The sequence below is a fragment of the Mastigoproctus giganteus genome, chromosome 11 (assembly GCF_048544385.1).
Source record: "Mastigoproctus giganteus isolate SK-2022 chromosome 11, ASM4854438v1, whole genome shotgun sequence".
Taxonomy (NCBI): domain Eukaryota; kingdom Metazoa; phylum Arthropoda; class Arachnida; order Uropygi; family Thelyphonidae; genus Mastigoproctus; species Mastigoproctus giganteus.
The window spans coordinates 31,974,103-31,986,905 of record NC_143585.1 but is presented as its reverse complement, the minus strand read 5'-3'; the positions used below and the strand labels follow the sequence as shown (position 1 = coordinate 31,986,905).

At 33.9% G+C, this 12,803-nt stretch overlaps 1 protein-coding gene across 1 annotated transcript in view; it reads left to right on the top strand.

Moving 5' to 3' along the window:
• Nucleotides 1-12,803, top strand: part of LOC150077870 (kinesin-like protein KIF11) — a 257,452-nt gene that overhangs the window by 113,375 nt on the left and 131,274 nt on the right. The window contains exons 10-11 of the mRNA XM_090384389.1: nucleotides 3,747-3,835; nucleotides 8,402-8,489. Of these exons, the coding sequence (XP_090240515.1) occupies nucleotides 3,747-3,835; nucleotides 8,402-8,489 (177 nt within the window). The remainder of the gene's footprint in view (nucleotides 1-3,746; nucleotides 3,836-8,401; nucleotides 8,490-12,803) is intronic.

Genomic DNA, 12,803 nt, shown 5'->3' with positions numbered 1-12,803 from the left:
CATTTCACCATAATAACGTGAAAACCAACAATTCCAGCTAGTATAATCGCAAATGCAATTAGATCGAGTTTACTACCAGTTTATAACAGATTCCACTAGCAGGAACGCAACTGGAAATTGTTTTTATTGTTTTATGGTAGTAACCCCTAGAAATGTGCTTTAGTAAAATGTGAGGTGTTAATAGTGTATCTCCGCCTTTATGGTGTTGTTTATTCAGTTGCTACACGCGGGCAGCTTTGTTTATGTGTATCAAGCGTGCCTCCTCGTTTTGTAATAGTGCGAGCGATGAATCTGATTTCCGTGAAATCCTCAAAAGGAGGCAAAAGCAAGCGTCATTGGAAAGATTCCTTGTTAAAGTCGCACAAAAAGAAAAAATCAACAGATAGCAGTGATTCCATTAGAGACAGTGAAAGTCGTCCTACCCAATAATTAATAAATTCGATTGCTTTATGTATATTAAATTTAAATATTAAAAATATAAAAAGGTATGTATTTTGTATTAATCATTTTTACAGTATATGAATATTTTTGAGTTTTGGAACAAATCATCTGGGTTTCCATTATTTCTTATGGGGAAATTCGCTTTGATATACGAGTGCTTTGGATTACGAGCACGTTTCCGGAACGAATTATGCTCGCAAACCAAGGTACCACTGTACTTGAATATCCTGATCATTGAGATTAGTTATGCATATGACTAAGGCACCAGCAGGGTTCCAGAACATGTTAACAATGAAGTTAATTATCGCAGTTTAATAATTTATAGTTATCAAAATAACCCACAAAATAAACAGCTCATTTAAGGTCATGATAGGGAATCCTCTAGCTGTTGTATTACTCAAATAAAAATATTTCTAGAACTTTCTACTGTTTTGAAATCTTGCTCTATATCTACAAAACAAATAACAATGGACATTTGTTTTATATCAGTGTACAGCCTAGCAGAATTAAAACATTTTGCCTGTCTTATTTTTTTCAATTATTAAATTGTTTGGAAAACAACAACTTCATTCATGGTTGGATTGAATTTGACTGATAAGTCAATTAATCCAAGAAAGTTTTCCTTATGGGATTTAAAAATGACAATCATCATATTCACTATGTGCATAAATAATTCAGTTAGATTTTTTAGGTTGTGCTACATTATTTGTTGGCACTTTAATCACTAAGAGTAATTTAATTAGTTTCCCAAATGTTTCCAGTCATCATAATCTTCCTTCCTTCTTTGGCCATATAACTATATTCTGGTAATTTGGTATAAATTTTGCACAAGATGCAATTTTTCAAAAATTAGCCAACTTCTTTCGGTATTTTTTCAATTGTGGTTTTGGGAACACCACCTCAGATGTGGGAAAATATTCTGTGATACGGTGGATTTGAGATTTATAGAATCAATATCTGTCTAGAAGAAAAGTAATGGCAGAGTAGGGAAAAATATATATATATAACCCAGCTCTGTGTTTTTTTTTTTTTTAACGTAGACAAAGCAATATTTATATATTTTTATATCAAGAGAGATTAGAAGTCAGGATAATCCCCAGTAGAAATTATCATGTCCAGAGGTCCGTATGCCATATCAAAGATGATCATGGGAACAGTAGAGCAGAACAGATAATGCAGAATTGAGTTTTAGAAGGATTGAAGATAGCCCTTAAGCAGACTTGCTAGTCTTTGAGGATCATGTGTGCATCCAAAAAATACTACCCCAATTATAACTTTAAAAAATTGACAAGAAATAATTCAGAATTATTCACTTTTTGATGCGCCTTTATTTCCAGTTAAAAACATATTTTAAATTATTTTTAATTGGAAATTAAAAAACCCCCTTTTCCCATTACTTGAAGTATTTGCCACTTGTGATCTACCACTCATTAACTGCCCTGATAAGTAATGGATATCCACATTTTGAAACAGTAGCATATGCTTCTTGAGTGGACCATGGTTCATTCATGATTTATTGTAAACTCTTCTGACTTTGCCAGAATATAAACAAAACTGTGTGTGTGTGTGTGTTGCTGTACACCTTTGTTGCCATTTTGGTTGAACCAAAACAGGAATTCATGTGTGTTGCTGTACACCTTTGTTGCCATTTTGGTTGAACCAAAACAGGAATTCAAGCTGTGTATTGTTTAATATCCCTTTCTTTGTTTTTAGTGCAGTCAATCAGACTTACACTGCAATCTGCAGTGTAAGTCTGAATTGCAGTTACAGTATTACAAATGAGAGGTGCTTGCTGATCCAGCACGAAGTCCTGACTTTGCACCCTACTGAACTGTAGCTGTTTTTCAAAAACAGATGCTATTCAGCAGGGGAAAATAGTTTTTTGAAAAATATATTTTTGTAAAACAGGTGCAATTCGGTAGGAACAACATCAGATATTTAGTATGGATGTGTTTTCACCTGTCTTTGAAAAAACATCTGATAGCGAACCAGTGTGGTGGTAATAACAAATTTGAATGGTGTATTGAAACTTTGTTGAATGGAAATGACACTGAATTTTACAACAGATATATGACTTGTGATACAGTGGGACAGTTGGCCGAATGTGTCAAAAAAGAAGAGAACTGATTCACCTTCAATTCACCACTTATTCAGTTATGTGTTATTTCATTGTTTTATGATTAAATGTATTTTCACAAAAATACCTCTTACCTTACTTTTAAAACATCTTACCTGGTGCATATGTATATTGCTATCTACCAGTTCTTGGTTCGATTATTTGACTTTTTGTATGACCAGTTTAGATAATCAGTAATTCAGATAGTCCATGTTTTCTTAACCTTTTCCGGAGTATATACAATATATATGTTTTTCACATATGGACCCTGTGGAGTATGTATTTTGCAAGTATGAATTGCCTCGACATCCTCCAGTAAGTGCTGGCTTCTCTTACTTTTTGTTTCCAAGTAATTGTAGACACAATTTATGATAGCTGGTAGCATGAAAAGAGATTTTAAAGGCAGGAGGAAATCATACCTGTTGGCTGTTATTATCTGATTTGGGCTACAAAAGCCATATTTCTCAAATTCAGATCCAAAAGTCAATAAAAATTGAACCAAAATAGATGTAGAAGAAGAATACAGTAGAGCCAGTGAATACAGTAAACTAAATTAATTTTAATAAGGTGAAGAAGCTTTGGGGATAACAAACCCCATTTCTCAGCAAGTAAACGTAACATAAAACATTAGGAATGGAATAAACTAAATAAGCGAGCATGCACTGTTTATTTTGTTTATTCCATTCCTAACGTTTTATGTTATGTTTACTTCCTGAGGAAGGGGTTCATTACTCCAAAAGCTTCTTTACTTTACTAAAATTAATTTAGTTACCGTATTCACTGGTTCTACTGTATTCTTCTTTTGCAAACTATGGAAACCAGTGCAATAGGCCCATTCTCTTTTAGATGTAGAAGATATTAGTTACATCAAAAAATGAATTAACATCAAGTGGGTTTTTTTGGAAAACTTTTATTTTACAATTTTTAAAAAAATCTTTGGCAACTAAGTCAAAATAATTACAAATTAATATTTAAAGAAATTAAGAACAAAGTTTTCATTTTTATAAATTTTCAAAACTGAAGAAACTCTCACACAGAGCCAGCCATTAGCAGGAAACCTGCAGTTTTCTGCTGGGCTCAAACGTTTGTTGAGCTTCCTCCGGAAAGAGTTAATCAGTGTTCCACTGCATTCAACTAAAAGTATCAAGAATGTAATCTTGTTTCTTTTAATATATGTTCTTTTGATTAGGAATATACTGAGGATATAAGAAAATTGCAACAGGAACTAGAAGCGATCAGAAAAAAGAATGGAATTTATATTGATGAAGAAAATTACAAGTAAGCTTATTTTTATACATCAAAATCAGTTATAACTGATAAGTGATTTCCAGAAATTTGATATTTTGAAGTCTAGATGCACATTCATTTAATGATTTTGATTGTATTCAGGGTTAAGCAAAATTATTACCTCTTTGTTCCTGCTGGCAAAATTCCTGTATGTCATTGAGAAAACCCCATTAACTTTCATAACACTCAGTCTGCACTTGTAAGAGAACTTCATGTCTGATGGCACAAATTACCCACAGGTTTTTTTCTTTCTCTGCTACCTTGACTGTCAACATTACAGAAGGTTAAAATTAAATTGGCAAAATATTACAGAAAATACCTACAAGATTTACCAAAATTGAACTTACAATATTATAGAAGTTAAATTTATAAATTGTTTACTAAACTCTTAATCCAAACCTCTAATCTTGAATTCAATCTGACCCTGCATTTGTTTCACCTAATGTTCAGCTGGAGTGACAGATCTGAGACAGTTATATTCTAGGATGTTAAGATTTAAGAAGTGAACTTTTATTGCTTATTAATATGAATATTAGCAATGGCAACTGATGTAAAAAAAAAAAAAAGCGAGCTTAAGCAGCATAAAAAAAAAAAAAAAACCCTCCCACTCTACCTGTCCATCCCCTCCCTCTGATTGAAGGCAAACTTCTGCAAATCTGTTCTGCTCCAACCTTCCTCAGTTTGAATTTATGCCCCCTTATATGTGTTATCTGGGTAAGATAAGGATACCATTTAGCTTACTCTCATCCAATCAACATTTAGCTTACTCTCATCCATTCAAAGCCTTAAACACACCTTTGTCAGATCACCTCACATGTGCCTAGTTTCCAGATGTTACAATATGTAGAACTGAAGGCTTTCTTGGTAAGAGCACCCTTTTGTTCACCTCATCAATCTCATTGCCCTTCTCTGCACCCATTCCAGATCTACATCCTTCCTAAAATGAGTTGTGACATGCTACATTATAACTGTAGTCATTTTTGTGCCATAAAAACCAAAAACCAAACCTAAAATGAGACCTCTAGGCTTGTATGCAGTACTCAGGATTATACCTAACTATTTCCTTATACAAATGGATAAACACCTCATTATCCCTGCTAGCAAAATTTCTGTATATCATTAACAAGACCCCCATGAACTGTCCTGGCAGCCTATCTTCACTGCTCAGAGAATTTCATATATGACTGCACAATTAACCTTAGGTCTTTCATTTTCCACTATCCAAGTGTAGTACCACATAGTTGGTACTTTAATCTGGGGTTACTACTTCCCATGTGCAGTACCTTTTATTTGTCAATGTTGAACTTCAATTTCCATTTTTCAGTCCATCTGCCTAATATTTATAGATCTTGTAGTAACATACCTTGATTAATGTCATTAACCACCTGCTAACCTTTGTATCATCTGCAAAAGTAGCCTTTAAGCCTGATATAGAAAATAACAATGAGTCCAGTACTGAACCCTGGAGGACTCCATTGATAACCACTCTTTTTTTCTCCCACTCAATTATCCCTTTATCCATAGCAGTAACTTGCCCTTAATGCGACACTGATCCAATTTGTACAGCAGTCTTTTATGTGCAATGGTATAAAATGCTTTTCTGGGGTCCAAGTATATGATATAAAAATTATTTTTTGCATCTAGTTCCTTGGTTAGTGCATCATAATATCCAATCAAATTAGTCAGACGAGATCACCTCTTAACAAATCCATGTTGTGACTGCACTATGACTGCATTTCTGTCCAGATGGCCCTGCATTACTTTAACCATTATTTTCCCTGGAACAGAAGTTAAGCTAACAGGTGTATAATTACTCGTGTCACCTTTATCCTCCTTTGTGAATTGGAAATACATTCACATGTCTCCAGTCCATAGGGACCTTCCTTGAATCCAAATATTCTCAATTTTTTTTATACTAAGCTAAGGGTTTGCTTACCTCCTTTGTTGCCTCCGTTAATATAATTGTATATATCCTCTCCATCCCAGGTGCCTTTTTTATATATTATTGTAAAGTGTATATATATATATATATATATATATTATGCTCAGTAAAATATGTAAATTTATCCGACCAATAACTAGAAGATGTAAATATTCTGAAGCAGAAAGAGGAGTGAATTGTGGTTAAATTGTTCCATCTGAAAACTAACATGTTGTCTTTGTCTCCTATAAGGGTGGTTTATTAACCATTGTTAGTAATATTGTAATATGAGACAATGACAGACCATTTACCACTGCTATCACTGAATTATATTTTGAAGGAAAAACGCTTAACACACAAATTTATTTAGAAATTTTAGTTTATTAAGATAGAGATACTAAACTTCCTTCAAGCAATTTTAATACTAAAATATAGTTTGGGTTACGCTTATTTTCTTACTGAGTCATACTTCAGATTAATATGGGAAAAGGGGGAGAAGTGGTGGGGTTGATTGCTAGCAAGTGTGTGTACATGTGGGTTAAGATCCACAAAAGGACTTTTGCCTTGTGAAACACTATTGTGCTTGAAATAATTTCATGTGGTAATGGTGTTTTCCCTTCAAAATATATTTTGTTAGTATTAGTACATTTTTCTCTGAATAACTGATTTTGTGTATAAGAATCTAGAGAAGTCCCATTTCCATTACAATTAAATCAAGCATTATTGCACAGGATAAAGACATTTAATAGAATTTAGTTATTTACAAAGCTCGAATACCATACATACTTCTTTGTTTTGGAGATTATTTATGTAGATTTTATACTGGGAAGTTTTGTAATTATAGTAAATATCTTGGTGCCTCCGTAGCCAGGTGGGCAGGAGCAGCAGTGCGTAGCACACGCTTCTTGATTAGACCGGGGTTCGAGCCCGTGCCCACCAAATACGGAGGATGTGGAAAGGTCAGGGAATGACCACTACATATCTCCGTAGCAATATGGCCTTAGTTGCTAATGCTCCTGAAAACCAAATAACAACAAACAAACAGTAAATATCTTAGAGGCTCCTTCAGCATTTTTGTAATTATAGGAAATATCTTAAAGGCTCCTTCAATAGAAAGCTAAGTTAGCTAACTTTCAGCAGTTCTGGGTACCAAAATGCACTAGTTAATCTACCAAAATATAGAATCAGCACAATCCATCTCTTATCCTACAAGATATTGAAAGATGAGCTGGTAAGCATAGCAAATATGCCAGGAAATCTTTGATACTTAGAAAAAGAGTAATCCTCATTGAATCCTCTTGAAATTTAAGTATGTGTCACAAAATGAGATGCTCATGCAACTACAGGCATGTGCAGTTTATGCAATAAGATGTATATTATACAGGATTCATATAATATACCTAATGAATATAATATACAGAATTCTGTATAATATATTATACAGAAGAAGTGAAAAATATGCAATACTTTTAATAGTCACATCAAGGAAAGCATGATGAGATCATGATAATATAATAAAATGCATAAAGTATTCCAATATGTATAGTTGTTAGTAATAATTCATCATAAATTCATATTGAATAATAAATACAGTCAAAGCTCTTTATAGCTTCCTCCCTGCTTTGTAGGAACCATATTGATAAACTTACATATTGTATAATGAAATGAACATTATGCCATTGAATGTGATTTCTCAGTCAGTTTTCAATTTACCTTCAATAAATTAGCATTCTTCCTTTTTTTAAATGCAAATATTGTAATGAAAAAAGCAAGATATAGTAGTGAAAATTTTTGGGATTGTTAAAGAAAATTTGTCCTTCAAGATCATTATAACAAATGTAAAACACCATTAGGTTAGCATTAGTAGAGGCATATGATGCAAGAAAGCAAGCTTATACAGCATCAGCCAAAAAAAACGCTCCCATTTCACCCCTCCTTTCGTTTCAAATACCTGTCCAGCTCAGCCTTAAATTTATTTAGGCTATCAACTTCCACAACAAAAGATGGAAGTCTGTTCCACCAGTCAACTATCCACTGGCCAAAGGCAAACTTCTGCACATCTATCCTACAACTGTCTTTCCTCAATTTGAATTTATGCCCTCTCAGGTGATTATTCTGAGCAAGAGGTAGAATCCCATCAGCATTGAGCATGCTCAAACCATTCAAGGCTTTATACACCTCAATCAGATCACCTCTCAGGTTTATGGGATTAAAAGCTGGACATTAAAAAGATGGTCACGATAAAGAGCTTTAATTGTATTAAAAGGGCTACAATAAGCTGTGTGAAATAATACTGTCATAAAAAAAATCCATAGCACAAACTGCATACATAATTTATTAAGTTGTTTTTTTCACTGCATGTTTTATTTTGATTATAAATTTAAAATCACATTTGAACAGATACCTGCATATTATTATATATATGTATTTATAGTATTATATTCAGGTTCATTTTTTTATTTATTTATTTACCTTCCCCCATTTTAAATTTCTTGTAGAATTAGCTTATATAATTCTACAACATTAAACGTGCTTTATATTTTAACAAAACTTGCACAGTTTGCTAAGTATCGTCATCTTTAGTGTATGTTTTATTTCAATTTCTTGTTCTAATTTTTCTCCCATTTTAATAACAGTTCAATGCAAGAGAGCCTTCTTTTAAGTTCTGAAGAATATAAAGTGATAGTGGCTGAAATTGATGGACTTAAACAAGAAATCCAAAAGGTAACCTCATTGTGCTGTATGTGTGAATCAAAAAGTATACAATGTTCCATTCTAGTGTTTCACATAGTATTTGATATACTTTTAAGATGAGATGTGATTTTTGTAATTAAATAAAAATTTAACTAGAAGAAGAAGAAGAAGGAAAAATTTCTATTGTTGTCACGTGTTTTGTTTTTTAACACTCAATTACTATTGTAACATGTTGCACTTTTGGCATGATATTTCACTAACTTTGTACTGTGTAACTTGCAAGTAAACATGCATTCCTGTACAGTTTGCAAGTTATGTTTCATTCTGTGATTACAGTAGTAAATAATCACCAAGGGATAGATAGATTTCACTCTTAAATACTTAATTGAAACTGTGAGGAATTTAAAAACCACCCTCTGTCTATTACATGGAAACAGACATTCAATTTCCACCTTGTCCTCATCATGGTGGAAATTGACATAAAAATTTTACCGTTTTCAAATTACTTGTTAACGTTGAAAAACGAGATTACAGACTAGTTTATATCTACTATTGGCTTCTGTATTACCTGATAATTTATACGCATCCCATGCATTTTTCTTCTCTACCATGAGTTTCATCTATCCCTCTGACATCCATTTGGCTCTAAGCCTTGAACAGTATCTGTTGGTTGGAATAAAAAGCATAGTAGCTTCTACAGTTACTCCCCTGAATGCTTTCCATTTAATATTTGTTGTTGGTAATGTCAACGGTTGGTCACGCTGCATAGAATTTAAAAACTGAGACTACTGCAGTAGCCCTTACAAAAGTAAAAGCCCTTTCCCTTGCTTTCAACAGTAGTTACATCTTTTGGTAAATCCCACATAAAATAAATTGATTACTGCCACCCAGTGGGTCTTTTATCTGCATTTTAATGTATGAAGGGTTGCTGCTGATAATCAGATTAGGCATTCAGCTTTCTTTTGTTGTTACATCTTTAACATGCTGGTTAGCAAACACTCTTCCAATTAATCCACAAAATCTTATTACTGTGTAAGTGACCAACCACAAGTTCCAGTCAGTATCTGGAAAGTTAAAGTTTGAATAACTATAAATTTACAGTTTATTGAACTAATAAAAATACTTCTGATGTCAATTACACTCTTACAAAACTACACAGAAAACCTATAAGTGGTGCCCTTATCAATATTTGATACACCACACAATGGCCACATCATGGGTTATGGGTTTGCTGAACTGCTGTATCTGTGCTGAAGTTTGAATGATTTGAATATGTAGAGTGGATTTAGACAATTCTGTGGAGGAAGGGGGGGGGTTAAGAAGAACTTTCTAAGAAAATGTGCTAACCAGTAGTGGCAGGGAAAGGGGATAGATACCTCCCCTTATTTCTGTTTAAACTAAGTGGATTGGTTTGTGTTTTGTGTGTATTTCTTATTTTATGTTTTTTGCTGCTATAAAGAAGTAAACTATTGATTTTTAAGTGCTATTGCAATAGTTAACGATTAAACACTATACGCACACATTATTTTACTGTGATCCTAATCATTTTAGGATCCTTTTTGGGAAAAACACCATAATATGTTTTTCGGAGATTTCAGGTAAATACTATAGTGTTGGACCCAAAGCCCAACAGGTATGCTAATGCTTACCTGTTGGGCTTTGGATCCCAATCCCAGTTTGCCGTAAGTACCAAACATAAGTTAAAATTAACATTTGGTCATAAATTATCAAAATTTATTTTGGCTATACTAAAAGTGAAAATAATATTAGTAAAACTGTTATTGGGACTACAGAAACGGGTGTGCATGAGACATTCATTGTGTATGGCTATCTGTTTGATTAAAGCCCTTGATGAAGTCGCAGTGGAGGTGGCCATGTGGATGAATGTATTTTTCCATTTCCTCCTTAACCCTTTTCTATTCCTTTTTCACTTTACTCTTTTATTTTATTTTATTTATTGCTTTTTATCATAGTATTTAGCTGGTGCCTCCGTAGCAAGGTGGGAAGGAGCAGCAGTGCGTAGCACACGCTTCTTGATTAAACCGGGGTTCAAGCCCGTCACCACCAAATACGGAGGATGCGGAAAGGTCAGGGAATGACCACTGCATATCCCGGAGCAATATGGCCTTAGTTGCTAATGCTCCTAAAAACCAAATAACAAACAAACAGTATTTAGCTATAAGATTATATAAATTAGTAATTAACTTGTAAAATTAATATTTAACTCTTAAAAACCTAGGCAAACTGGCTGCTGCTAACCCACCAAATTGTTAGTTAGCGCCATTGGGGCTTAATGCCTGAAATGGATCCATCCAAATTATAAATAGGCACCTCAGAGGTGACCTGATTGAGTTTATAATACTCTGAGAGGGATTAATAAAATGAATCAAGGTGGAATTTTTACTGTTATAAAGTGTTCCAGGACTAAGGGCCATAAATTCAAATGAAAGGGATTGAGGTTTAGATTAGATTTCAGGAAGTTTTCTTTTAGCCAGCAAGTCATTGATTGCTGAAACAAGTTGCCCTCATAGGTAGTTGAGACTGACAGTTTGAATAAATTCAAAGGTCAATTGGATAGTTACCTGTGTGAGGAGGGAAGCATATAATTTATATTTTCTTATCTACTTGGTGGGGTTTTTTTTTTGCCAGTGCAGCAAATTCCTGTGGCTTCCTATCACTCTAGGGTGAATACTATTACACTATTACTATAGTAATAGTATTCACCAAAACTAGTATTGCATGTCACTAAGTACTGAAAGGTACACAATTTAATGTATGTGAGAGTGTAGAGAATACAAATTAGCTGTAGAATAGAGAAAGCAGAAAGTTTATGAAGCATTTTTTTTTTCAATGACATTTATATCTGCATAACATAAGAATGAATTCTTCATATTTTAGTTAAAAGATGAATGGAACTAAGTGCTTTAGTTTTTAAGCAAGATTATTATTTGTAATAGAAAACTGTATATTTTTAAGTGAAAATCGAACCTTTGTTGTAATTAATTTTAACCCTCTACTAGGCACAATAAAATTATAACCAGGTACATTGGTGGACATTTCCCATAATTAAGCTTGTAAAAAAGGATGAAATAATTTAAAATTATGCACTTTTAGAAGCTAACTTTATTTTCACTCTTATCAACACAACTGTGAAAAATCCATTTTGCATATTGAAAGCATTTTTAATTTTTGTTTTTAAATACCCCAACATGCTATAACGTACACTTTAGACATGTTTTTACAACTTATGTGGGTGTTACCTTGATTTCAGCAAGTGAAAAGTGAAATAAGGAAGAATTGAAAAACCTGCGTGATTCAGTGGCAGTAAATGTAAATAACAAAGGGGGGCTTAGGGGGGAACAGGTATTCTGTGTGTTATTAGACACTCAGTCTAAAACACTGATGGATCCAATATCTTTCTATTACAGAAGATTTAGGAGAAGTCCAGTTGGCCTGCTTCCCTAAAATCCACTCATGCACACCTTCTCGATGGTAAGCCCTGTTATGTCACTTAGGTGGCAACGAACGTGTAGAGTGGTTCTCTACAAGACGCCTGTTCAGCATGAAGAGGAAAAGACCAAACCCTCCGCCACATGATAGCACAATGAAACAAATGGCCCTCAGTCCCCAGCGGCTTTCATTCACCCTCTTACGACAGCGAGAGGATCAGAGTGGAAGCAGAGGGTGCTAAGAATCTCTGGGTACGACCAGGCTGCCATGCAGGGAAACTGAACTTGGCCCGTTACAATGTAAGATCGCTCATTGGTGAAGACAAGATATTAGAGCTGGAAAAGGAACTAGAAAATGCGAATTGGAATATCATTGGTTTGGCTGAAACAAGAAGAAATGAATCACTTAAGTTTATCAAGTGGAAATCTGCTGTACACCAATGTAAACAGTGAAAGGAGCGAAGGTGGAGTTGGCTTTCTGGTCCATAAGGATATATGAAAAACAACATTTTGGAATTCAAAAATATATCACCAAGGGGTGTCAAGGCTAATACTCAGATTTCTAAGAGGTACAAGCTGAAGGTTATAATGATTTATGCACCAACATCGAGCCATGATGATGAAGAGGTTGAAGAAATGTACACCGAAATTGAGAATCTTCTAAATGAGCAGAAAACCCACTACACGTTCAGTATGGGGGACTTCAATTCTAAGGTTCGAAAAAGACAAAACAGCGCAGAAAGGGGAACTATAGGAAATTTTGGAATTTGTGAAAAAAATGAAAGAGGTGAAAAACTTGTGGAATTTGCAGAATCTCAAGTTGGAAATGATCACAGAATGGTAAGATGCACACTTTATATAGATGTAGGAAAAGAAAGGAAAAAACTGACTCAAG